The sequence below is a fragment of the Ochotona curzoniae genome, unplaced genomic scaffold (assembly GCF_017591425.1).
Source record: "Ochotona curzoniae isolate NIBS_2020 unplaced genomic scaffold, NIBS_Ocur_1.0 contig_908, whole genome shotgun sequence".
Taxonomy (NCBI): Eukaryota; Metazoa; Chordata; class Mammalia; order Lagomorpha; family Ochotonidae; genus Ochotona; species Ochotona curzoniae.
This window is the reverse complement of record NW_024466607.1, coordinates 15,951,322-15,979,203: the sequence shown is the minus strand read 5'-3', so window position 1 is coordinate 15,979,203 and position 27,882 is coordinate 15,951,322. Positions and strand designations below refer to the sequence as shown.

At 42.8% G+C, this 27,882-nt stretch overlaps 2 protein-coding genes across 8 annotated transcripts in view; both read right to left on the bottom strand.

Annotated features, from left to right (window-relative positions):
- RBM5 (RNA binding motif protein 5) overlaps nucleotides 1-10,502 on the bottom strand; it is a 31,721-nt gene extending 21,219 nt beyond the window's left edge. Inside the window, exons 1-4 of one of the 3 annotated variants that reach the window (XM_040994509.1) lie at nucleotides 10,373-10,502; nucleotides 9,030-9,094; nucleotides 7,536-7,701; nucleotides 5,307-5,462 (exon numbers count right to left, since the gene is read on the bottom strand). In XM_040994509.1, the coding sequence (XP_040850443.1) occupies nucleotides 5,307-5,462; nucleotides 7,536-7,701; nucleotides 9,030-9,046 (339 nt within the window). In that variant the 5' untranslated portion in view covers nucleotides 9,047-9,094; nucleotides 10,373-10,502. Of the gene's footprint in view, nucleotides 1-5,306; nucleotides 5,463-7,535; nucleotides 7,702-9,029; nucleotides 9,098-10,368 lie in introns of all 3 variants that reach the window. The other 2 variants (XM_040994510.1, XM_040994508.1) reach the window with 2 other exon arrangements.
- Nucleotides 10,503-16,909: 6,407 nt separating this feature from the next.
- RBM6 (RNA binding motif protein 6) overlaps nucleotides 16,910-27,882 on the bottom strand; it is an 84,051-nt gene continuing 73,078 nt past the window's right edge. For 4 of the 5 annotated variants that reach the window (XM_040994506.1, XM_040994502.1, XM_040994503.1 and 1 more), the window contains 6 exons: nucleotides 25,727-25,822; nucleotides 24,487-24,747; nucleotides 22,874-22,948; nucleotides 21,218-21,315; nucleotides 18,301-18,427; nucleotides 16,910-17,642 (listed from right to left, as the gene is read on the bottom strand). In XM_040994506.1, the coding sequence (XP_040850440.1) occupies nucleotides 17,514-17,642; nucleotides 18,301-18,427; nucleotides 21,218-21,315; nucleotides 22,874-22,948; nucleotides 24,487-24,747; nucleotides 25,727-25,822 (786 nt within the window). In that variant the 3' untranslated portion in view covers nucleotides 16,910-17,513. The remainder of the gene's footprint in view (nucleotides 17,643-18,300; nucleotides 18,428-21,217; nucleotides 21,316-22,873; nucleotides 22,949-24,486; nucleotides 24,748-25,726; nucleotides 25,823-27,882) is intronic. The other variant, XM_040994505.1, reaches the window with a different exon arrangement.

Below are 27,882 nucleotides of genomic sequence, written 5' to 3'. Positions count from 1 at the left end.
TGGCTAAAGTCCTCACACCCAGATCCCATATGGATGCTGGCTCTAATCCCGGTGGCCCTGCTTCCCATCCAGCCTCCTACTTGTGGCCTGGGAAAGCAGTCGAGGAGGTCTTGGAACCTCCGGGCTCCTGACATCAGATTGGCATAGCTCCAGCCATTGTGGCCACTTAGGGAGTCAATCAGCAAACAGAAAATCCTTCTCTCTACCTCTCCTCCTTTCTATACATCTGACTTTACAATAAAAAAAAGAAGAATTTAAACAAACAAGCAAGCAAGCAAACACAAGAGGCTCCAGATCGGCTCAGCCCTGGTCACTGTGGCCACTTGGAGAGTGAACCAGTAGACAGTAGACCTGTATCTCCTTTCTGTGATCTGCCTTTCCAATCTTTCTAATGAAAATAAATATTGACCATCAAGTTACTAGCCCACACATGTGATTATCGGCTGCTTGTACCAAATCCATCACTGCTGGACAGTGGAGAAGTGATGGCTGAACAAGGATTTGAAAGCAGATAGAAAGTGTGACAGACTCCCACAGAAAGAGGAAGAGGGATCCTTTGAAAAACTCTAGGTTACCCCTATAGCTCATTCAGCATTGGAAGTGCAACAGTTCTCTTGAATACTACTGTGCCCTCTAAGAAAGTAGAATACCCAACAGAACCTTCTCAAAGAATGAAATAATCTGAACACTCCCTTTGATTCACAGGCTGAAAGTCTTCCTGAGACCCTTTGGGGTTTACAACAACTGATAGCAAAGCGAAGCCTTGAAGTGCCAAGCAGGCTTCGGACACCTAATGACTTATCTTGTACTAGGGATGCCTAGATATACTCTCCTGAGGGATATCCTGCTGCTGTTGTTGCCCTTCTATGATCTTTCTCAGCATGAAGCAGTCGAGCCACCATCGCCCCCGTCCCTGACAGAAGCTAGGGTCCATTCTTCTGGGTGAAGGAATATGAGGAGTTACATGGGATGATAGGCAGTTAGAATCTTGGATCCCTAATGAAGATGCCTTTGTAAAATATAAAGTCCTGCTTCCCCTATTTCTTCCCCCCTTTAAGAGCACAGAGTTTACAAAACAGAAGGGGGATTTGTAGGATAATTGAGTGGATATCTGTATGAGGACAACTGACTGGATATACAAAACAAAGAGATACTTCCAGGTGAGAGTGTGGAAACAATTGATGGGTTCCATACACAGGCTTCTGGGAACTTCCATAATCTCAAATCAACCTCCTGCTGTTGATATGTGAACTCCTCAAAGGAGCATCCCTTATGTGAACCTCAGTCTATAAAAGCCTAATGCCACTGACTATCAAAAACAAAATAAGGGCATAGTGTGATAGCCTAGTGACTAAAATTTTCATTTGGCACACGCTGGGTTCTAATCCTAGTGGCCCCATTTCCCACCCACCTCCCTGCTTGTGGCCTAGGAAAGCAGTGGAGGAGGGCCCAAAACCTTGGGACCCTGCACCTGTGTGGAAGTCCCAGAAGGAGCTCCTGGCTTCGGACCTACTGAGCTCCAACTGTTGTGGTCACTTGGGGAGTAAATCAAGGGATGGAAGATCGTGCTCTCTGTATATCTGACTTTGCAAAAAAAAAAAAAAAAACAAAAAAAAAAAAACAAAAAACTGAGCAACAAGAAAGAATCCACAAAAGTTGTGATGTGCCTTACAGAGAAAATCTGTCAGGCAAGCTTCATTCAGGAATGAGTAATAGCCTGCTTGCTGTGAGTTCAATGTTAAAGAAATAAAACAAAGTTACCAGGACTAAAGGGAAACTACCCTGTATCTATCTCCTCATATAGCAGAGCTACAATGAGCCATGATGAGACTCAGGCTCATACTAAGTAACAATAACCATAATAAATAGTTACTATAAAGGTAACAGAGTAACACATGTTCCAATTTAGTTACTAGAGATAATCCTAAAGTAAAGAGCCAAGCAGATTAACAAAATGTACTAAATGCTGTACTAATGATGTACTAAAGTTCCAGAGATTAAATACCATAATTTAAATTTTTAATTTTTTTTTTTTGGTGGGGAAGGAGGATATAACTAAGCAGCATTTGTTATTTTTCACTTTTTTTTTTTTAATACTTTACATTGTTAATTAAAAAAAAATTATTTTGGAGTTTGTGTGGTGGGTCAAAAAGCTAACTCTCTGACTTGCAGTATCAGCATCCCATATGGGCATGGGTTATAATCCCAGCTGTCCCCTTCCATCCAACTCTGTTCGTGGTCTGGGAGGGAGCAGAGGATGACCACAGTGGTTGGGACCCTTCATCCCATCAGAGACACAGAAGATCCTGGGTTTCGATCGGCCCAGCTCTGGCCATTTGGGGGAGTGAACAAGTTAATGGAGGATGTTTCTCTTTCTGTAAATTTGCCTTTCAAATAAAATAAATCTTTAAATAAGCATTCAGGGATGGGCATTTGGTCCGAGTTAGCATGTTCAAATCCCACACTAGTGTGCCTGGATTTAAATCTATCCAATCCTGCTTCTTGCTAACGTGCACTCTGGGAGGAGGCAGACAATGGCTTAAGGACTTGCTTCCCTACTATCTGCATAGCAGATCTAAGTTCTAGGCTCCTGGCTTCAGATGAGCCCAGCGCTGGCTATTTTGGGAATTTGGGAGTGATCCAGTAGATTGAAGATGGAGATCTCTCTGGTTTTCAAATAAATGAAAAATCAGTTATAAAAACAAGACACTTCTCAAAGGCAGAGAGACAACAGACTGGCACAAATCTATTAGCAGCTTCACTCATTACACGGCTGCAACAGCCAGCATTAGGTCAAATCAGAGCCAGAAGCCAGGAGGTTCTTCTGGATTTCTCATATATGTGCAGGGGTCCCAGCACATAGGCAATTCTCCACTGCTTGTGCAGGAACACTCATGGAGAAACTGACAGGAAGTGGTACAGCCAGAACTTGAACTGGTGCCCATTTGGGATACTAGTGTCATAGGTAGGCGCTTTATCAAATATGCTAAGCACCAGCACTAGATCTTGGCTTTTTCTAGGATAATCCATGGTTATGTATCCTGTGCCATCTAACATAATGCAGCAGATGTGCAATAATCACATATAACAATAGAGTGATTATCCAGTATTAACTGCTAATATTTCCCATTTACCACATTCACTATCTTGAGGACTGAGAAGCTCAAAGCTATACAAAAACCCATTTCTTCCCTTCAGCTTTGTCAAAAAGTCAGTTCAACATGTCAGTAATAGTATTATTCTGACCACGCCAGTATTGGTAAGGCACAGTGCTGTTTTTTACATCTTTGGAAAATATATTTTCAAACTTCACATTCACTTCTCCAGTGACACTGGTTAAACATCACAGTGCATTCAAGGACTGGGAAAACAGACACCTGGTTTTCATAGATGCCTCAGAGATTTAGTCTTGTGTGGTAAAAATGGGACACATATGCAAGTTGATAGTTACAGAATAAGTATTACATAAAAATCATGATTATGCCTTAGAGAAAAAAGAAAATTAAAAAGTTATTTGTTTGATCAGGAAAGACTTCATTCTAAAATATGTCTCCAAGTAGATAAAGATAATTTAGTATAACAATAGACAAATCCAGAGTGGCCCACTGGGGAAAGATTGACTGGAAGGAAGGCATATGGACCAGATATGCTGCTGAAAATGACAGGGTCGGGCCCATCATGGTGGCCTGGCGGCTGGAGTCCTCCCTTGAATGCACCGGTTCTGGTCCCGGTGACTCTGCTTCCCATCCAGCTCCCTGCCTGTGGCCTGGGAAAGCAGTCAAGATGGCCCAAAGCCTTGGGATCCTGCACCCATATGGGAGACCCGGAGGAGGTTCCTGGCTCCTGGCTTTGGATCAGCACAGCACCGGCCATTGCAGTCACTTGGGGAGTGAATAAATGGACAGAAGCTCTTTCTCTCCGTCTCTCCTCTTCTCTGTATATCTGACTTTGCAATAAAAATAAAAATAAATCTTTGAGGGGAAAAAAAAATTGACAGGGCCAAACAGAAGCTGTTCCACGTTGGTAGGAGTGAGTCAAGGAATGAAGCTTCCTTTCAACAGCCTTCTCCAAGGTTGCAAATGGATAATTTTCTTCTGTGAAAACTTTTTTATTTGGGGCTGACAAAGTGGCTCAACAAGTTAAACCTCCATCTGTAAGTGCCAGCATGCTATAAGGGCACTGGTTTGTACCCCAGCAGATCCATTTCCCATTCAGATCCAGGCTTGTGGCCTGGGAAAGCAGCAGAAGATGACCCAAAGCTTTGGGCCCTGGCACCCATGTAGAATACTTAGGAAAAACTCCTGGCTTCAGATCAGATGAGCTCTTGCCACTGCATTCAACTGCGGAGTGAACTAGCAGACAGATCTTTCGTTCTTTCTCTGATGTAAAAGTTTTTCAAACAAAAATGTATTAGAGAAAAGAGAAACATCTTCCACATGCTCACTCACTCCCCAAGTAGCCACCAAGGTCAGAACCAAGCCAACTGGAAAAAAGGTGCCAGGAGCCTCCTTCAGGTCTCCCATGCGGGTGCAGGGTCCCATGGCTGTGGGCAGTCCTCTACTGCTTTCCCAGGCCCCAAGCAGGGTGGTGGAAGGGAAGTGGAGCATCTGGGACACGAATCATCACCCATGAGATCCTAGTGTTTGAAAGGTGAGGATTTAGCCACTGGGCCATCACACTAGTGCCTAAAAACACATTATTTTATTTGAAATGCCGTTTGACAGGGAAAAGATACATTCAGCTTGCTGGCTTACTCTCCAAATGGCTGCAAAGGCCAGGGCTGAGATAGTCTGAAGCTAGGGTCCCAGAATTCCATTTAGGTCTCTCATATAAGTGACAGTGGCTCTAGTAAATGGGCCATAATCTGCTTATTTCCCAAGCACATTAGCAAAAAGCTGGATCAGAAGCAGGGCAGCAGGAACTCAAACTAGTGCTACTGTATAAGACTACTGGCATTTTACCCAGCAGCGAAGCCCCATCTGCTAGTTACACCTCATAGCTTTCATCAAATCAAAGGGTAGGGTAGCCAAATTATGACAAATGTTACATTTTTACCAGTCACCCCATTTAATAAGTAATCAATTCAATAAAACTGACAATCTCTCTAAGAAGTATTAAGGAATAAGAGCTGATCCCAAAAATTAAGGAACTTCTGAAAACTCCACATTGAGGTGCGAAGCCTAAGTGTAAATGGTAATTTATTTTTGCTTATTCTAAAGAATTTTTCACCAATGGAGATTAACAGTTGGAGAGAAAATTATTAACATGAGATAATAATGGAAGAATTTGCATTTGTGTTGACTCACATCGCTCTCTGTGATGGTGATGGGAAGGCCGCGGAGTATGATGGTCTTGCTCTCTCTCTCGTCACTGATGTCATGTCTATAGTCATGCTCACCATAGTCACCATCTGAATGGTAACCATCTTCAGATCGGTCACTGTTCCTTCTTTCACGTTCCCTCTGATTTAAAATAAACAAAATAACATTAAAACCTTTCTATATACTTTCATGCAGGCCCTCTACTCCTAGAACTTACCAGATATGACCCTTAGAATTTAAACAAGTCACAGGCATTTGGTGCAGTAGTTAAGATGTTGATCTCCCCTATCAGAATGCTAGAGTTTGGTTCTTAATTCCAGTCCTAATTCAAACTCTGGGAGTCAGCAAGTGAGAGATTAAAAGGCTGGGTCTTGGACACCCAGATCAGAGACTGGAACTGAGTCCTGGGTCCCAGCTTTGGCTTGGCCCAGACCCAGCCACGGTTGCTGCAGGCACTTAGAGAAGTGAGCAACACAGGAGCTCTCCCTATCTGCCTATTTATCTCTCCTTATTTGCTGAAGAGTATACAAGCATTCCAGGTTAGTGTTTTCTGCAGTGGTTTCTAAAACAGCAAGGACAGGTTAAAGAAGACCTTACAGTATACCAACATTTGATGAACATAAAATAAAATAATGTAAACATAATAAAAGGATGTGGGAAAAAAAGTTAAGGTAACCAAAACTGCAAGTGTAACACACAGCTTGAGGCACAGTATTTGATACTGTGATTCCAGGATGTGATTTTTACAATAGCAACAGCACCTATCTTATAGGGTTCTGAGAGCTTAACAAATTCACAAAGTCGGGCCAGCGGCACGGCCTAGCAGCTAAAGTCCTCGCCTTGAACACGCCAGGATCCCATATGGCTGCCGGTTCTAATCCCGGCAGCTCCACTTCCCATCCAGCTCCCTGCTTGTGGCCTGGGAAAGCAGTCGAGGACAGCCCAAAGCTTTGGGACCCTGCACCCGCATGGGAGACCTGGAGGAAGTTCCTGGTTCCCAGCTTCGGATCAGCGCAGCACCAGCTGTTGCGCTCACTTGGGGAGTGAACCATTACACAGAAGATCTTCCTCTCTGTCTCTCCTCCTCTCTGTATATCTGACTTTGTAATAAAAATAAGTTCACAAAGTTAAACTTCAGCTGCAATTTCTTTTAAGCTAAAATTTCTATCCCTGAAACACTCAAATTTTATTATTATTAAGAATAAAAAATTAGGCCTACTGAGGAAGCTTAGTGGCTAATGTCTTCACCTTGCACACACTGGGTTCCCCTATGGGCACCAGTTTCTGTCCCAGCTGTCTCATTTCCCATCCAGCTCCATGCTTGTGGCCTGGGAGAGCAGTCAAGGATGGTCCAAAGACTTGGGAACCTGCACCCATGCGAAAGACCTGGAGGAGGCTCCTGGCTCTTGGCTTCACATCAGTTCAGTTCTGGCCTCACTTGGGGAGTGAATCCTTGGACAGAAGATATTTCTGTCTCACCTCAAGTGCGTATCTGACTTTCTGACAAAAATAAATAGAAGTCCTCACCTTGAACACACTGGGATCCCATATGGGTGCCAGTTCTAACCCTGGCAGTCCCACTTCCCATCCAGCTTCCAGCTTTTGGGAAAGCAGCTGAAGATGGCCCAAAACCTTGGGACCCTGCACCCATGTGGGAGACATAAAAGAGGCTCCAGCTCCTGGCTTCGGATTGGCTCAGCTTCAGCCATTGTGGCCACTTCCGAATGAATCAATGGATGAAGATCATCCTGTTTCTCCTCTCTGTACATCTGACTTTGCAATAAAATATCTTAAAAAAAAAAAAAAATGAATTATCTTTCATCCGTTGGTTTACTCCACATATGGTTGCAAGAGCTGGGATTGAGCCAGGCTATAGCCAGGAGCTTCATCTGGATCTCTCGCATGTGTGGCAGGGGCCTAAGTACTTGGATCATTTTCTGTTGCTTTTCTCATGCGACCAGCAGGAAGCCAGATGGAAAGTGGAGCAGCAGGGACATAAACCAATGCCCACACGGAATACTGCTATTACATACTTTACCTGCTGTGCCACAATTCCAAAACTGTCTTTGGAGGTTTTAATCAACTCAAAGTTTTCAGAGTAATTGTTTGGCTGTGTTAATCAGAAGAGAGATTTCTATATCTAGTAAACTTATTTTGAGAATCCTGCATCGTTAGTCATATGCTTATACTCTGCAATATTTGCTGGTCACTCACCTCTGGGCTATCATAGTCTCGGTAGTCATCATATCTATCACCTCTTCGATCATCACTAGATCTTTTATAATCTGAGTCCCTCCGCCTGCTCCTAGATTCACGTTCATCACGGTCATCTCTGTCTATGATGGAACCATATCTTCCACTTCGCTCCGTTCTACTCACTCTGCCACGGGAAAGAATTTTCATTTAATGTTAATTTGGTTAAAAACAGTTTACACAGTTTGCAACATGTATCTACCAATAGCTGAACGTGACCCCTAAAATGACCAAATTCCTGTTTGTAAAGATAACTACTGGGGGAAAAACACCTACTACTGTCAAGATAATTTCCAACAATGTAAGATCAACAGAACATGCAGCTATCAAATGCTTGGTTTGATTATTCTGGGCAAAGCGTTCTGTTCTCAAAGTTTATTCTTCTACCTTCTCAAGCTTATGGTTCTACATATTACTCCTTCCATGCCCTTTGTCCTTAGTGACCAAAGGGCAGGAACAATGTAACTGAATTTCACTCATTCCAAAGGAGAAAACTCTAGTTTATTACCCTCAAAAGTACCACACTACCTGAAGATGGACCAACAACCTGGATAAATTAAGTCTTTTTTTCCATCAGTCTGTCAACCATGTAATTTGTCAGACATAATTGGATAGTTACCTGAAACTAATACCATTATTTTCCACAATATCTGGTTTATTTCGGTGACTGGGTAGAACTATGAAAATCTAGTAACAAGAGGTCAGTCTGAACATAGATTAAAAAAAAAAAAAGCACATAAGGGCCTCATTGATGAAGCATAAGTCCAAGTAAATGAGTAGTCTTAAAGGATTTCATGATATTAATCAAAGCAAGGTAAATGTTTATTAAGTTACTTGGAATCACAGACTGCCGCCATATAATTAAAATGACAAAACAAAGTATTGTGGGCTGTCAGTTTGCTCTAACACAGGCCTGCCCTCAATTCTAAGGCCAGCAACTAAAAATGCAAATATTGTTTAAAAAAAATGGCCTGAGAAGGGAGTATATCCATTGGTGACATGGCAGCTACTTTCTCTAATTTTTTGGTTCTCTTTCTCCATGTAACAGCCTCAAGCATTTCAGGTATGCCTGTAACATCTCACTCCATAGGGGACAAATCCAAATAATGGCACTTCATCAGCTGCTTAGCAGCTGGGTACCATGCTGCAGCACAGTCTGTTGTCCACAACGGAAATCCTCAGCAACCATTCCATTTGCCTGCTTTGCCTAATCCTTACTTAGCTTTTAGGTTTAGTGAGTATTTTCCCCAGAAAGCATTCCAGGATATGGCCCATTAAAACACCCAGAACTGTATTCACAGCACAGCTCACACTGTACCTTGACTAGACTGCAGGATCATGAAGGTTCGCATTAGCAATGCTTGACACAAAACACTCAAATAGTTGTATCATAAGTAATTTAAAGCATTTCAGTTCCCCCTGAAATGTGAAGATCAGAATACTGTAGTAACTTACCGTTTGTCTGAACCCATTGTTCCACTGCCGATCTAGCATACACCTCCAAAAGCTTTGTCTTACTTCTGCTAGGAGACAAAAGAGATCGGTTGCTGCAAACTTCAGAGATCATTTGAGTCAGCCTCTCTATAAACTGAAATAATGCTGTTTGGGTTTCATCAATCTTTTATCCAATCATTAACAGCAATTAGCAAAGGTGAGAACAACTGTCAAGGCTAAAATCAGGCCAATTAACAATGAGCAGTTTAAAGATTTAGCAGCAAACACAAAACATGAAGTAAGCAGAAGACAACTTCTCTGCTGTTACTTTAGGATTACAAAGCAAAAACAAACAAACAAGCAAACAAACAAAACAAAACCAAAAACCAAAAAACCAGAGCAGCAATCAGCTGCTTGGGTTCAGAATCCAAATAGCTACAACGGTTAAAGCCTGAATCCACAGGACTACACCAATTCAATGATCCACATGAAATTCAGCATTTAATGATGAAAACCTCCTCAGAAGCTAGAACAGTTGTGGAGCTTTTTAACATTCACTATATTTACGACGCAACGGCTGATCCCAAGCATTTACAGACAGATAAGAGCAAACCTCGACACGACTGAATTCCTTGGTAATCCCCCCTCCCCCCGCTCAATCCTGGGCCAAGGGGCGAGCAGCTAGACCCACCCGCTGGCTGCTAATACCACACAACTGGGGCCCTCTTCGAGAAACCGGCTAAGTTACAGCCATCCCCAGAGCCTTTTCAGGGAAGGGGGGGGAGGGTAAAAAAAAATAGTGATTAAGTGGAAAGGACCGCCTGGGAAAAACAAATTGCCAGGCGGTGCCTGCAACCCACCCCCACTGGGTGTCGCGGCCGAGATGGCGGCGCCACAGCCTGCGAGACCCACTCGGGTGTCCGGCCTTCGCTCCCTGCACACGCCCCTGCTGTCTCCCAGGAAGTTCCCAGGCTGCAGATCAGGCACCACCGAACAGCCTTTCCGAGAGGGCGAGTCAGTTGCTGGTACGGGGCGATGGCGGATAGTCCGAGGCACTCTGAAAGAACGCTCGAGTCCGCCGATGGCTTTACCGCTCCGTTCGGTTGGGGACAAGGAGACATATCCAAGCAAGGGCAAAACTCAGAGCCCATAAGGAGCGGGCCCATGGCTGAGCTGGGAGGTAGCCTTTGGAAGCTGACAGAGGCGGCGGCGAGGAGGGGCGCGGCCCTCTAGCGCCTGGAACTGCTTAGCCCCCCGAGAGCCTGGGTTGCGGTAGAACAGCCACCTCCTAGATGACACTGCAGCTTAGGGGACGGCACGAACGGCAAGGATCGCCGGTCGTTACGGACGGGCCAAGTACTTACCTCTAGGAGGGACCGAAGCAGCAGCAGTAGCTGCGCTGCGTCCCTGAACCTCCAGACAGGATTCGCCCGCTCCACAAAATGGCGTCTCCACCGACGGCCGTCTCCTACCCACAGTTCCTTGCTTTAGTCCCGCCCCGCCACCCGCCTCTGCGGAGCCGCCCAATCCACGAGTCTTGCTAGGCTGCGCGAGGACTGCCGGGAAGTGTGGTCGCCGGGGCAGCCTGTCAATTCGCCCCGAGTTATTTTCCTGCGTGTTTCTCTTAAACTATGACACAGTTCAGGACCCGGATTTGAGCTTTTACAGAATTCCTCTCGGCAAAGGCAACTAATTGTTGCCTTGGTTACAAGCGCCAAAAACGCGTTTTGCGTGTCTTCAAGAGAAGGAATGTTATTTGACCCCTGGATGTTGGGTTCAAGTGATGTTACTAAATGCTTTACAGACACTATCTTGATCTCCATAGCCCGTGGATAGTTATTAAGCTCCATTTCAGTGCAAGGAACTCAAGAATTATGAAAATGGAGAAAATTCTTGAGAGTTACTACAGGGACAGTCTCTAAAGAAAGCAGGAAAAGTTCAGGAAAGTCACTCCCAGGCACTACAGCTACTGTGTGGCCTAATTAATCTTCAGCTCCTGCACAACTATTCAGGATTAAACAAAACAACTCAGTCATTCATAATTCGTTTAATTTTCTTGTACCCACTGCATCACCAAATGCTGTTGATTTTACCTTCAAGTTCTGCCTAGTATGACCACTTTGAGCCACTTCCACCGCTGTCCCTGTTAAGGCCATTGTGTGAGAGACAGTAGCTCATGTAAAGCTTACAACAGTGGACTGATAACTGAATTAATTTAGTTGTGAGACACCAGCAACCCAATTGCCCGTTCAAGACTTGGCTGTTCAACTTCCATCTCAGCTACCTAACATGCACGGGAAAGCAAAGGATGATCCAAGTCCTTGATGATCCAAGTTCCTGAATTCTGATCCAACCCTGGCAGTTAGGCCATTTTGGGAGTGAAGCAGTGGATAAAGATCTCTCTCTGTATCATTCCAATTTAGAGGTGGGGTGGGATGGGGAAGGGGGCTGGTGTGATGGCCTAGTGGCTAAAGTCTTTGCCCACGTGGTGTTGTTTCATATCATAGAAGCTCTACTTCCCATCTGGTTTCATGGATTTCCTAGTAAAGCAGTGGAGGATGTGATGGCCCAGGACTTTGGGACCCTGTGCTCGCATGGGAGACCCAGTGGAGGTTCCTGACTCCTGGCTTCAGACTGGCTTAGCTCTGGCTGTTGCAGCCACTTTGGGAGTGAATCAGTGGACAAAAGATCTTTCTCCTCTGCCTTTCCAACAAAAATAATAAATCTTAAAAAAAAGTGCACAACTTTTCTTTTAAGATTTAGTTTATTTTTATCTCTATTACTGACCTCTCTTTAGATAAGAAATCTTTTATGAATGAGCAGAATGACATTAGCAAAGACTCCAAACAGCAGCTTCAGTGGCCTAGAAAATCTTTTTCCTGGAAAAGTACTCCAACATGTTTTAATTGTATGGCTTACTATAACTTTTTACATGCTAGAAGGAAGTGACTCTGGAAACCTATGGTATGGCATCTTGGTGTAATGAGTTAAACTGTTACTTATGACACCAGAGTTCCATCTGAGTACTAATTTATGTGCTGATTTCTTCACAGGGCCTCTGCCACCCATGTGGATGACCCTGATGAGAATCCTCAGCTCCTGGTATTGACCTGCCATATCCTGTAACTATTTGCGAAATTTGGCCCAGCACTATGGCCTAGTGGCTCAAGTACTTGCCTTGAATGCACTGGGATCCCAAAGAGTTGCCAGTTCCAATCCCGGCAGCCCTGCTTCCCATCCAGCTCCTTGTTTGTGGGCTGGGAAACCAGCTGAGGATGGCCCCAAAGCCTTTGGATCCTGCACCTGTGTGGGAGACCCAGAAGAGGATCTGGCCTCCTGGCTTCGGATTGCCTCAGCTCCAGCTGTTGCGGTCACTTTGGGAGTGAATCATTGGATGGAAGATACTTCTGTGTCTCTTCTTCCCTCTATATATTTGACTTTGCAATAAAAATAAATCTTTAAAAAAAAAAAAACTTTGTGGAATGAACAAGATGATAGAAGACCTGTCATTATCTTGTCAACCATCAAATAATTTAGTTTTTTTCTTTTTTTTCTTTAAAGATTTATTTATTTTATTGGAAAGTCAGATATACAGAGAGGACGAGAGACAGAGAGGAAGATCTTCTGTCTAATGGTTCACTCCCCAAGTGAGGGCAACAGCCGATGCTATGCCGATCCGAAGCCAGGATCCAGGAACTTCCTCCAGGTCTCCCACGTGGGTGCAGGGTCCCAAAGCTTTGGGCCGTCCTCAACTGCTTTCCCAGGCTACAAGCAGGGAGCTGGATGAGAAGCAGGGCTCCGGGATTAGAACTGGCGGCCATATGGGATCCCAGTGTGTTCAAGGTGAGGACTTTTAGCTGCTAGGCCACGCTGCCGGCCCCAAATGATTTATTCTTAAAGCCTTTTCCTTAAAAAAAAAAAAAAATTTAAAAGGCAGAGTTACAGAGAGAAGGAGAGACAATCTTCCATCCACTGGTTCATTTCCAACAAAGCTGCAACAAGGGTTGGATCAGGCTGAAGCCAAAAGCCCAGAGCTTCAACCATTCTCTGTGGATGCAGGGACCAAAGCTCTTGCACTGTTTTCCACTGATTTCGAGGGTGAATTAGCAGGGAATTGGATCAGAAGTTGAGGAGCCAAGACATGAACTGGTACCCATACTAGGATGCCAAACTCACAGGCAGAGGCTTTTCCTGTATGCCTTAAAGCTGGCTTCAAATATATACATATCTTTGTGTATTTACATTTTGTACATATGTATATTTTGTACTGTGTATTTGTGTGTGTGCATACATATAAATATAGAGAGATAGATGTAGATATATAAAAGCTTTATTCATTTAACTTGAAGGAGTTATAGCGGGAGAGACAGAGATGTTTTCTATGCTGGCTCATACCTCAAACGGTTGCAACAGTCAGAGCAGGGCTGGTATGAAGCTGGGAGCCAGGAACTTCTTCCAGGTCTCCCATGAAGGAACAGGAACACAAGGCCTGGGACCATCCTCCACTGCTTTCCAAAGTATAGAGCTGGATTGGGAAATGGAGCAGGCAAGAGTAGAATTGGCACTTATACAGAGAGCATTATGCCCCACTTTGGCCCCATTTTTTTTTCTTTTTAAACATGACAAGAAAAAAGAAATCCTTGGGCCTGGTGGCGTGGCCTAGCGGCTGAAGTCCTCGCCTTGAACACGCCAGGATCCCATATGGCCCGCCAGTTCTAATCCCAGAGCCCTGCCTCCCATCCAGCTCCCTGCTTGTAGCCTGGGAAAACAGTCAAGGACATCCCAAAGCTTTGGGACCCTACACCCACGTGTGAGACCCGGAAGAATTTCCTGGATCCTGGCTTCGGATCGGCATAGCATCGGCTGTTGCCCTCACTTGGGGAGTGAATCATTGGACGTTAGATCTTCCTCTCTGTATATCTGACTTTCCAATAAAATAAATAAATCTTAAAAAAAAATCCTTGAGTACGGAATCAGCCGTAACTCTCCCTCTCAGTTCTATATACACATTCCTATATATATATATATTTCTACCTTTCAGTGTTTTGACCTTGTTATTTCTATGCTTGTACCTTTAAAGAATGTAGAGTTTAGGATAGAGCTTGTAAAATTTTCATCATCAGGAAAAAAGCACATGTAACTGATCCCACAAAGCCAGTCAGACAATGAACTAGTAGTCAACCACCTTGTTCCCAGGGGAGTTCAACAGCATTTTTTAACAACTCTTGGGATTCTGGGCTGGGCTGGACTAATCACCTGTCAGAAAAGCTATCTGCAGTCATAAATGGTACAAAATCATCCTTAAGCTTGAAGGCTGCCTCTAGAAAACAGACTAATCCCATCTGCATTTAAGTGACATACTCTCAACTGTCTCTGGTAGCTGACTTGAGTAATTTTTCACTGCTCTTCCAGGCACATTATCAGGGAGTTGGATGGGAAGTAGAGCAGCTAGAGCATGTTTGTTGCCCATACAGGATACTGGCATTGCCCTGCAGCTTCATCGGCTGTGTCACAACATTGGCCCTCAGCATTATTTTTCATATGCTGAGTATATCTCTATTAGGCTATCTGGCAGGATCTAGAGATATGGAAGTAAAAAAAAAAAATTTAACAAGGGCCCCATTTTGAAAATCTCATTAAGAGCCGCAAAAATTTTCCAAGGTGAAATTCTTCACATTTCTACTTTCATTAGTAACAAGCTTTAAATGGGAAACAAACTTTAAATAGGAAAATCAAATTAAGTAAAAAAAATTTATTTGAAACTTAGACAATGATCTGATATCTGAGTTTAAAACATCTTTCATAGATTATGTTGTTGCCACCAAAGAATCAAGTCCATATCATTCCATCCCAACTGCTGACTGCACTTCTCCCTTGAGATTTTTAATCCATTAGTAACTGATCAGTGTCCATTTTTCTCAATGGACAGGTCCAAGGGCACAGAGACTAAAACCAGTCTTGCTTATAAAACCAGCAAACTAAGCTCTCAATTCGCAGACTGCCAGCTTAGTAACTGGATGTTTCTTCTGTTGTACCACCAGTAACAGATGAGCACTGTGGTGTGGTATGTTAAGCTGCAGTCTGTGATGCCAGTATCCCATATAGTTGCTGATTATTATCATGCCTACTCTACTTCTAACCCAGCTTCCTACCAATGTGCTGAGGAATGCAGCAGAGGATGGCCCAACTACTTGGATCCCTGACACCCACAGGGAAGAAATGTAAAGTTTTGGGCTCCCTGTTTGTCTGACTCAGTCCAGGCTGTTGGGGCCACATGGAAGTGAGCCAGTGGGATGAAAATCTGCTGTGGGCAATAACCCTGGTTCTCTGCCTGCTACCTGGTAGGTGTGGCTTAGAGTTTACCTGCCCTGGCCTGAGGCACAACATCAGGTCCTGCATATGGAACATGACCTCTGACATGACTAGAAAGTCAATAGCATTAGGCACGCCTCTTAGCCAATCACAGTGTCATTACTGGGTGTGGGGATAGCCTGAAAAATGCCCTCCTACCCCCTTTCCTTAACTTTATTTTTATTGTTTTTACTGGAAAGGCTGATATACAGAGAGGAGAGACAGAGAGGAAGATCTTCCGTCTGATGATTCACTCCCCAAGTGAGGGCAACAGCCAATGCTATGCCGATCTGAAGCCAGGATCCAGGAACTTCCTCCAGGTCTCCCACGTGGGTGTAGGGTCCCAAAGCTTTGGGCTGTCCTCGACTGCTTTCCCGGGCCACAGGCAGGGAGCTGGATGGGAAGTGGGGCTGCCGGGATTAGAACTGGCGGCCCATATGAGATCCTGGGCATGTTCAAGGCGAGGACCTTAACCACTATGCCATCACGCCGGGCCCTCCTTAACTTTTAAAATCCTGGAACTTGTGCTGAATAACGGACATTCCTCACCAGCTTGTCTCTGGTGGTTGACTCACCCTCGGTGACCTGGGGGCCTACTGGTGGGCTTAAACCCTGAGACCCATTTCTCTGTAACTCTGCCTTTCAAACAAATAAAATTTCAAAAATAAAATTTCGGGGGCCAGCAAGCTGGCATAGAAGGATAATCTTCCACCTGCGGCACTGGCATCCCAAATAGGCATCACTGTATATCCTGGCTGCTTTACTTCCAGTCCAGCTCGCTGCTTATGGCCTGGGAAAGCAGCAAAGGATGGCTCAAATCCTTGGGCGCCTGCACCCACTTGGAAGACCTGGAAGAAGCCCCTGGCTTCAGATTGGCTCATTTCCAGCCATTGTGGCCACTTGCAGAGTGAACCAGTGGACAAAGATCTTTCTCTCATTCTCTCTGTGTATCTGCCTTTACGATAAAAATAAATAAATCTTTTTAAAAAATTTACATTTATCATTCCTATTGCTGGTAATGCTTTCTCTTTAGCAAACCCCCTATTATATCCCCTGCTCATCATTCTATACCCCTTCTCCCACAGCATCCCCTTATTTCCTCAGAGTACAGTTCTGCTCTCCATGTCCTATATTATGCATTCAGACCATGCCCTTAAACTAAAGATTGGGCAAATCACAACCTACAGGCAGATCAAGTCTCTGTGTGTCCTGGGATGGTAAAGTTTTACTGAATCACAGTTTTAACCACTTGTTTATATACAGATAGCTAATGGCTACTTTTTAACTGCAATAGCACAGCTAAACCATTACAAGAGATTATGTGACCTGTAACAGCATAAAATACAGTCTTTATTTCTTTATTCAACTGATCTTTTAAATACTCAACTCTTTTCTTAAGGATCATTCTTTTCCTGAGACATCTACAAAGAACAATTTACTACAGTGCCTATTGAAAGTTGCAATAGACTGTATAGTTCCTTCAGCAACAAATAATTTTTTTAAAAGTCAATTTTTTTTTAGCAACCTTGGGGAAATTGCGGAAAAATTCAGAAGGCAGATACTGCTTTGGGGAGTTTTAGCTATGGAGGGAAGAGCCAGAGTAGTGGTTGTGATGATCACAAAGTGAGAAGCACCAGGATCTCTTAGGCAGAGTTGCCACATCATCCCTCTCCCACAACAGTGGGGGAGTCAGAATAGGACCTTTGAAGATGTAATGAATAGTAAAGCAACATTTGGAAATACATCCTGTCTTAGCATTACCCCAAAAATGGAAACAAATAATGAGATTACACTGGAAAAATAAATTCCATACTTTTGCAAGTTTAAAGAAATTTTACAACCTGACAATATTCACATAAGCTATAGTTAAAGATCCCTTCAATATATTCACTCACATTTATAGCATGATGAAGTACTCCAGGGCTCACTGCAGTTGGAGTTGCAACTTTAACCTCAGCTTATATGAACCCATATCAAGACTGTCTCTTCTCCTTAGCCATCCATCACCATATTTGGGAGAAAAATTTAACAAAATATAATCACATTGAAAAAAAGTTTATTTAAAAAAGTTCTAGCAGCAAGAACAGTAACAAAACAAAAGAGAGACAGACAAACAAAACAAGGAAGTTGTGTCCTGTGGACTTGTCTCCATTCTTAATCAAGTTCTTTATACCGAGCAAACATGACCCTCCGCACAGCATCACGGTAAGTCTCATTGGACTGCCTCTTGCTGGGTCTTCCTGGGGTACCAACTCCAGGTCCTTTCATCCGGCCTTCAGTCTGCTAAATAAAGACAAACAGTGTAGTAGGCCCAAGCATTTCTTGACAAGAAGGCGTTCTCATTATGGAACAATATCCCAGATGAGTAAGGGTGCTGGTGCCATGACTACAGGATGTAGATTTCAATAGAAGACTTATGAGAAGCTCTTCAGGGTGACATACACCAATTTCCTTATAGCTGGCATATGTTAAGGGGAAACCAAGTCTAGAAAATGGACAATGTTTCTTCTTGGCACCTTTGCTAGAGGCTCTTCATGTAATACAAGGAGCAAAGTCCTTCCTGGGAATCAGGATTAATTTCATGTTCTCCAAATCTTAGCCATCAAAGACTCTGCTATTTTTCCAGGAGATATCCTTATTCAACTCTTATTGCTGGTTCCAAATGATTCTTTACCCTCAAAACACCCAAATTCCCATATGGCTCTACTGCTTATTCTTTGTAAGAATACAACAAAATTCATTCCAACTATTCCCTCTTTCCCACCTCCAACCAATCCACAAAGGGCCCCTCAAGTCAAGCTATAATCCTGTGAACCAAACAGATGAGTTCATGAGGTCTTAGATAATACAACAGCAGTGGAGAACTCATTGAAAAGGCAAGGATAGTATTGTAGGCCAGCTACCAAAAGAAAGTTAAGTATATTTGACTCAAACATTTCACCTCCTCTGATGTAGCCAATCCAGGATGGCCATATCCTAGGCCGGCCCCTTTCCTCCAGCCAGTGGCCTGTTGGACACAGCCTCCTTTGCCACTGTCACTATCTTCTTTATCAACAGGTTTACGATCACTGCAAGAGAAGGAGATATACTTAGATACATCACATTCAAGGTAACCTACTTGTGAGCTTAATAAAAATTTCTGTACTCTTTGTTCAAATACATCTCCTGGAAAGTAAACTAAACAATGTCTATGAGTGGCTGTTATGCAGTAGGCTTTGTCCTGGGGATTCAGAGATGGCTATGACTTCACCTGTTCATGGGGAATGATACAAGAATTATGCCCAAAATATTTTAATAAATAAATAATTATTTATTTATAATTGAAATGTAGATTTATAAGAGAGACAGAGATCGATCCTCCACCTGCGGGTTCATTCCCCAAATGGCTAAAAAGGCCAATGCTGAGTGTATCCAAAGTCTGCAGCCAGGACTTCCTTTGGGTCTCCCACATGAGTGCAGGTGCATAAAGATCTAAGTCATCCTCGGCTGCTTTCCCAGACTATAAGCAGGGAGACAGATCTGAAATGGAGCAGTCAGGACTAGAACCAGTGCCCATGTTTGGTCCTGGCTCCGTGAGGTGGAGGATTAGACCATGGAGCCAATGTACCAGTTTCCCAAGAGATTCTTATAGCAAAGAACACTGAAAAGCTCAATTATGAATGTGGCAATAGTGAATATCTGATACAGAAATACAACAGGAGCACAAATTGCAAAAGGGCTGCACAAAATATGACAGGAACTCTTAACAGGAAGATGCATCAGAATTGGGTCTTGTCAAACAAGAAGCTGTAACCTAAGAAAGGTATGGAAGAAAAAGAGGACACAAGCCAAGAAAAGTGAAGGAAGTAATTTATTCAGGAGATAAGTGGTAGGAATTGACAAAGGTAAAACTGCTTGGGAACAAACATAAAAAGCATTAAACATACAGCTAAATCTGGTTTCTGAACTTGAATCTTCAGTTCATATTCAGAACATATAACTGGGCACAGTACATGTTCAAAAGCAGGCAAGTTAGAAGAACAGTTTTCTCTTTACAAATCTTCTATTGCTGCGTAACGAACAAGTAGACTAAAGAACAGAGGTAGCTAAGATTTGGAGTAAGGATTAGAGTCTGGGGTGAGCAAGTTAGAATAATGAACAAGAGTTCATTAGGAAATTGGCCATTAACTTGATACAGCAGGGAAATAGTAGGCCTGGATCAGACCAGCTACACAGAATGCTGTGATGTTGTTAATCTGAAATAGGAATCTAGGAGGTTTAGTAGAATTGTACTAGGATATAAAGTGAAATGTAATAATGGGCAATTGTTTAGCGTGAGGGACCTGAGAAGTGCCCAATTGGAAGCACTCAGGTAGCAAAGGAAATAGTGATTGTGAGCTCAGAAAGCAGAAGTCACTTGGGATGCAGGCACAGGATTAGCCAGCTTCCTGGTGAGGACTCGGTTTTTGCATCCCTGAGACAATCCAGGTCAAGAGGGTAGAGTCACCCACTATAAGTGAGTAGTGGGGCTAGCATTGGGGAAATAATGGGTAAAGCCATTGCCTGTGACCCCAGTATCCCCTATGAGTATCAATTTGTGTCCAGGCTGCTCCATTTTTGATCCAGCTCCCTGTTGATGGCTTGGGAAAAGTAGCGGAAGATGGTCAAGATGTCTGGGTTCCTTCCCCCATGTGGGTAATCTGAACGAAGCTTCTGGCTTCGGCCTGATCCATTGAATGGAAGATCCCTTTCTCTGTTGGTGTTGCCTCTCTGAATATCTGCCTTTCAAATTAAAAAAAAAAAAAAAAAAAAAAAATCTCTTGTGGGATGTGATCAAATTAAGCTGAAACTGAAATGCCAGAGCCTCAGGCTCTAACCAGCCACTGCAGGAATTTGCTTTATCAGTTGTCTCCTTGATCCCATTAGCACAATTTTCTCTGATTATAGGCTTTATTTACCAATACAGAAATCTGCTCCATTTATTTATTATAAATGATAGTATCCCCTTTTCACTCTTCCCTCCCAATCTTTTCTTTTAGGGTTTTTACTGCCCCTCCAAAAGACTTCCAAAAGAAACCTGGGACACTATCAATGATTTTTTTCCTTTCCACAATAAATTGGTCACAAACACTGATGGGTTTCATACCTTTCATTCTCAGCTACTTTCTGTTCCATATTTATAATCTCCTTTTAAGCAAATAAAGCATTTCACTTGCTGCATAAATCGCTCTGCAGTTACCTTGCGTCAAACACTTTCTCTTTTATATCCATCATTTGTGCAGTTCTCTCCACCTGAAATACTGTGCCCCTCTCCTCCAAGCTGTTGAGTCTGCCTCTTGTGACATGCTGCCACTCAGGTCTTTCCTATCCTGTGTTCAGCAAAGGGAGTCTTGTCTACATGAGAACTCTTTACACTTAATGCACTGCTTGTATATAGTGGGTCATCAAGAAATCCTACAATATTTTTGGGTTTATGACTTGGAAACTCTCTGATTAGAAACAACTATAAGAAATCAGAGATTATATATCTATTATCAGTCAACCATTTATCAAGCATTACTGCAAGAGAATGGAGGGTCCTTAGAGAAAAATCTAAGAATGTGATATGTTCATCAGGCTCATGAAAGAGGGTACAACATTACTGTAGGGAAAAAAATTTCAGACCTAACTTTGATCAGTGAAAGTAGCCAGCCAATGTTCCTTGTAAACAAAAGCACTCCCTGTGCTGGGAAGAAGATGGGTATATCTGACACACAAAGATATCAGACAAAATCTGCTCTGATATCTTCACAAGAAAAAAACAGCAACACACTTGGTGCAGGAGATGGCTTCATCATCAAGTCTTGAGGCTCAGGTCAAATGGAGAGTGTCTGGCTTACCTGTCAGTTTCCTTGGAGTATTTAATTCGTTTCCTTTCTGGAGAGTCAAAAGATTGGAGTTTTTCTCTGCGATCATTTCCTCTTTCTTTATATTTTCCCTGTTGGTATGCAGAAAAGTAGACTTGAGATTTGCGTTAGGCAGTGGGGAAGCTGGCATTTCCTTTAATGTGAAGATCAATTAGTAACTCCCAGAATCTAGCTTCTTCACACATTGCTTACAGAAAACTGTGACTGCTCTGGTAAATTTGGAAAGAATAAGGTGGCTGGTATGACTAGCTTTTCTTTTTCTTTTTTCTTTCAGCTTTTGCTTTTTTCATCTGAAAAGCACATGAACTCTAAAAGGTTTACATAGGTAAATTAAAAAAACATTTGAGAAGAAGAGACACATAACTTTTATGCTTTGGCTCATTCCCTCAAATGCTTACAATGTCCAGAGCTGGGCCAGTCAAACCCAGGAGCTAAACTCCATCTGTATTTCCTACATGGGTGGTAGGGCTTAGAGATACAAGTACTTGAACCATTGTTGCTGTTTACGAGGATGAACATTAGCAAGTTAGAACTGAATATAGAGATGGGACCCAAACCAGGCACTCTGTATGGACTGTTGGTGTCCCCTAGTGGTGTCTTTATGATGCAACAAATGCCTGTACCTCAAGGTAGATTCCTAATTATCACATAAGATCTGTCCTGCACTGGCAAGGCATGTAACTGGGTTTGTGAATCCACTTGATCGTGTGGTCTAGGTAGCAAGTTCAATTGGCTCTCAAATATATATTTTTTTAAAAATATTTATTTATTTTTATTGGAAAGGCAGATGTACAGAGAGGAAGAGAGACAGGGAGGAAGATCTTTCATCCGATGGTTCACTCCCCAAGCGGCCAGAACGGCCGGAGCTGAGCCAATCTGAAGCCAGGAACCCCTTCTGGGTGTCCCAAGTGGGCACAGGGTCCCAAAGCTTCAGGCCGTCTTCGACTGCTTTCCCAGGCCACAAGCAGGGAGCTGGAAGGGAGGTGGAACTGCTGAGCTTAGAACCGGCACCCATATGGGATCCCAGAGCATTCAAGGCAAGGACTTTAATCACTACGCTATCACGCTGGGCCCAATTGGCTCTTTATATATTAAGAGGCCTCCTCCATCTTAGCCTTAATCAGTAAATGTTATTTTAGAGCTCCATATGATACTCCTTCCTTTTACTAAACTAATTTAAAGTATCAGCTTTATAAAGGGCATAGCCATAGTTTGAGATGCCTGTATCTCATATTGGAATACTAGGGTTTGAGTTTTTCCCTTTAGATCCAGCTTTGTATGAATGCATCTGGGAAGGCAGTGGATGAAGGCTTAGGTTCTTGCCATCCATGTGAGAGTCAGGTGGAGGTCCTAGTTCCTGGCTTTGACATGGTCCAGCACGGGTTATGACATTTAAGAACTGAATCAGTCGATGAAAGATGTCTGTCTTTCCCTCACTGCCTTTTAAACCAATCGATAAATCATTTAAAAACAAAACAAAACAAAACAAATTCACTGGGGGATATATCATCCTTTTTTAGGCCTCTTCATTTTTTGTCTTCTTGTAATGAAGCAGAAGCACAATCTATAAGGTTTATAGCAGAAAATAAAGAGTTAGGGTAAAGGGAGTAACAGATCATCAAAGTTTACCTCCCGTTCTCTCCTCTCCAGATAGGCCAGCTCCTGTTCAGACTGTTTTATCTTCCGATGAATTTCCAGGTTTTGCTGAGAAGAAAGGGAACTGTAGTAAGTGCAGTCTCTCCAAAAAAAAAGAAAGGTCTGCAGACCTTCCTAATGGCACCATAGAATTATGGCTCTTCTGACTATCTCTCTCCAATGACTACTGTATCACTAACTAGTTTTGCCCTAGTTTCATCAATGAGAACCCAGATTCTGATGTAGGCTCATCACAAACATTAATTAAGCAATGTGGCACAAGAAGGAAAACTTCACTACCCCAGCCCCATGTGTGGTTTATTTCTTTAAAGTGGAAAAACAAAACTAGACAAAATAATAAAAGGAGAGGGTGTTGAGTATACAGTGTGCAAGCACTCTATCTATTCTCCTTTACCCCAATCCAGCATCCCCTGACACCAATTACTCTCTCCAGGGTCCAGAAAAACTTAGGAAAAGCAGTAGCAAGATCCTGACAGAACAGACAGACTGCTCTGACAGTCCCACTCCGTATGCACCAGCTCTAAGACATATAAATCCTCAGAAGCAGAACTAAATATAAGGAGCCTAAAACAGCTCTTACACAGAGAGCACTTCTTTGTACTAGAGGACTTCAAGGAAAAGAAGAGTGCTACAATCTTTTCATTGTCTTAGAACTAGTTCAATTTATGGATTCACCAGGCCTGTAGCTCTTTCTCACTCATAATTTTTTTTTATCTCTTTAGCTATTTATAAGCATTTCATTAGCTAAAATTCAAATTTATCAAACTGATACTAGAAAAGATCAAAAGGAGTAGGAAGGCAATTTATTTCAGAACTATCAAAAAGAGCTAATCAAGTCCTAGAAGTCTGTGGTCTGTGCAAACATAGCTGTGAAAAGTACAAAAACAGAGCTTCTCAGCTTTTAGCTACATTAGATTTTAGGTTCCACATTGGAAGAAAATTTAAATCTGTACCCTCACCTGCTCTTGAAACATTTGCTAAAGAGGTATCAAATAAATTACTTTGAGAACACGAACTAGTTGGGAGTTTTACTTGTTCATAAATTGATCAGCACATACAATTAGCAAATCTGCAGATCAGGACTGATGTGTGCCTGGGTGGCACCCAAGAAAGTTGCTATGCTGTGGCTTAGACCAACACTTACCACATGAAGAGATGGGAGACTCATCCATCATGGGAAAACGGGGAAAACTGTACATTTTTATAAGCAAAACTAGCAAATATTAAAGAAAAGACACTCATTAAAGCTCCAACTGTAAGGCTGACAGCAAAGCTAAGATGAGAAACCCAGCAAATAAGCTTCCTACCTCACAACCTATTTTCTCTACGTATCTTTTGTATTTGGTGCATCAGCCCCAACTAAGCCGCTTGCCTGGGATCTCAACTTCTATATTCTTTGAAGGCAGATAAAGCCTTAATTCAGAGCAACTCATGAAGAGAAGTAGAAGCGCAATTCTTTCTTGAACTGGATTGATTTAATGACAGGAACTGGGGATGGTACATCCCCAAGGGGGACAATATAGCTTCTTTATTTCCTGTAATGCCCATAAATGACAAGAGTACAAGGTTTCAAAGATCACTAATACCTTATGCAGATCTGACAGCTGTTGGTGTTTGAGCAGAACTTCTTTATTGGGAAATTGCCTTCTGCAGAGCAGACAAGCCAGTTTATTCCAGTCAGTCAGTTTGTCTTCTTCACTCTCCTTCTTTGTCTGCTCCTCCCTCTGCTGGGGCTGCATGGTGCGGGGCTGTTGGGGAGGGGCCTGTTCCTCTTCCTCTTCTTCCTCGTAGTCACTATCTCCTCCATATTCACCCAGGAGGCCGATTAGTGGATTTACCACCTTAGGCTGGAGGGAGAAGGTCAGGGATCAAAAACCAAATTCAGCCTATAATTTTAGATATTCTGATATAATTTCTCATTTGTTTTCTTTTAGCTGGAATCATGAACTGGGTTAAATATAGGTCCACTGACTGTGCTGCTAATTTTTCAGAAGCAACATGGCTACAGATTAAACTTGTCCAATCATTCTAGCAACAGAATTGTAAGAAGGAAAACAAAGTAGAAATGACAGAGAATGTAGCAAGAGTTAAAAGTTCAAAGAAGTGATAAATTCCTTCAGGTTAAGTAATTATGGGAGAAAGGTGAATTTCATCAATAGTATAGGTAAAGGGGATTTCAGAGATTAGAGCAAAAGCTACTGTAGTGATAAGCATGCAGGTACACAGATCCAACTCCTGAGTAAAGTAAAGCTAGAAGCTGAATGAATAATGGGAAGCTGGCAAAGAGTACCTTATGGGAACTGCTAAATAATAATACATGGTCATGCATATATGATCAATTGAAACGAAAAATAAAGCAAGTCACTATTTTATTTGCATTCAAACAGAATCACTAGTGGTTAGATTAAGAGCATCATTCAAGGGATCTAAAAATTGTCAATGTTAGCATCATTTGTTGTGGTCACAAAGGCAAACTATAAAAATGATCAAATTTGAAAGACTCTAGCAATGAAAGGCAGTAAATACTAGGACCACAAAAATGAATTTATTTAATGATTTAGAAAAGAACTGACACGACTAGGGTTATAACTTTAAAAAAGGTAAGGCAGATTAAGAGGTAACAGCACAGAGTAAACAAATAATAGCCACTGATTGTTCAGTAACATTCCTATCAGCTGATAGGAAATTTCATCTCATGCATATACTCAGGGAAGTCTGTATGTATCAGACAAAAAAGCTAAAACTAAGTGAGACATTAGGCTTTCTGCTTTCTTTCCCACCCCAAACCAACCCCAGTCCAAACCCAGGCACCAGTGTTAGCCTTACAGGAGGAGGACTCTCTTCTTTCTTCACAGTAGGAGGTAGGGGCTTCTTAAAGACATCTTCTGTGGGGGGCTTCCCTTCAGTGGCATTTTCTTGAAACTGAAGAAACTAAGTGGTTAATCTTATAATATTCACAAAGTAAAAAACTGTTGAAAGTACCCCAATAGGTCTCTAATCTGCTCACCTCTGTAATGAACATTTAAAATTAAACAAAAAATAAGTAAATTAGGGGAGCCACCCATGGAAACTCAACAGGCTTATCCTCTGCCTGAAAGTGCCAGCATCCCATATGAGTACTAGTTTGTGTCCCAGCTGCTTCACTTAAAAAAAAAATTTTTTTTAATTTTACTTTTATTGGAAAGGCGGATTTACAGAGAGGAGAGACAGAGAGGAAGATCTTCCATCCGATGATTCACTCCCCAAGTGAGCACAACAGCCGATGCTATGCTGATCCGAAGCTAGGAGCTTCTTCCGGGTCTCCCACGCGGGTGTAGGGTCCCAAAGCTTTGGGCCGTCCTCAACTGCTTTCCCGGGCCACAGACAGAGAGCTGGATGAGAAGTGGGGCTGCCGGGATTAGAACCGGCATCCATATGGGATCCCGGGTGTGCAAGGCGAGGACCTTAACCACTGTGCCATCGCGCCGGGCCCTTCACTTCAAATTTAGCTCTCTGCTTATTGACTGGGAAAGCAGCAGAGGACGGCTTAGGTCCTTGAGTCCTTGCACCCATAAGGGAGACCCAGAAGTTTCTGGTTCTTGGCTTCAGATCAGCTTAGTTCTGGCTACTGTGGTCATTTGTGGAATGAACCAGCAGATAGAACCTATCTGTCTCTCCTTCTCTCTGTAAATATGTCTTCTAAATAAAAATAAATCTTAGAAATAGAAGAAAAAAAAAAGTAAAATAACATGCTAAATGCTACACAGTATGACAATGATGCAAGTTTAGAAAAGAGAAATAAATGCAGCAATAATAAAATGAGAGTATAACTGTATTTTTTTCCCAGAGGCATAAAAAAAAAGAGTATTATAGATGCAAAAAAAAAAAAAAAAAGCAAAGTGAATAAAGAATACAAAACAGTATGCATGCTATAATTACAATTGTAGAATGGTGTACAAAAAGCTAAACCACAAAAGGACTGGTGCCATGGTGTAGGAAGCTAAGCTTCCACCTATGGTGCTGGCATCCCATGTCCCAGCTGCTCCACTTCTGATCCGGCTCCCTGTTTATGGCTTGGGAATGCAGTGGAGAATAATAGCCCAAGTTCTTGGCTCCAGCGAAGACCCAGAAGAAGCTCCTGGCTCCTGGTATCAAACAGGCTCAGTTCCAGCTGTTGTGACCATTGGTGAGAAAACTAGTGAATGGAAGATGTTTATCAGTCTTTCCTCCTTTATGTAACTCCGCCTTTTCAAATGGAAGTAAAAATAAATCATAAATGTGGGGCTAGGAGTAGGCCCAGTAGGGAAACTGTGCACATGTCTCTGATGGGCTGTAACTCCAAGGAGTAAACATGAGAATCAGGACTGAGAGCAGGTCTGGCTAGACAGGCAGTGGCACCTGCTGGCATGAGTATGGGCTAGATAGTGAGGCTGATTGGATTGAGCTAGGCTCCAATACAAATTGATGTAAACGAAAGGGATGTGGGACAGAGTAGACTAGTTTGCTGCACATACTGGCATGCACAGGAGCCAGAGCTAGGGGCCAGCCCAATGGGGGTTATTAGGGGTCGCTCCAACTAGACTGCAGATCTCACTGGTGTACATGAGGGCAGAGTGTGTGGTGAGCAGTTTTGCGCTGGTCCACATTATTTATCCATTTGCGAATGATATGGGACTGGGGACAGAACTGACCAGGTAACTACAGCGTGTGTGTGGGCTGGTGTGGGTGATGGACTGAGCCAGACCCTGCCCCAACTGGCACACATATCAACCAGGTTGGGATCACCTCTGGTGAAAGAAATTTCTTTGTTTTTTTTTTTTTAAGATTTATTTATTTTTATTGGAAAGCCAGATATAAAGAAAGAGGGGAGACAGAGAGGAAAATCTTCCATTTGATGATTCACTCCCCAAGTGACCACAACAGCCGTGGCTGTGCCTATTCAAAGCCAGGAGCCAGGAACCTCCTCCAGGTCTCCCACATGGGTGCAGGGTCCCAAGACTTTG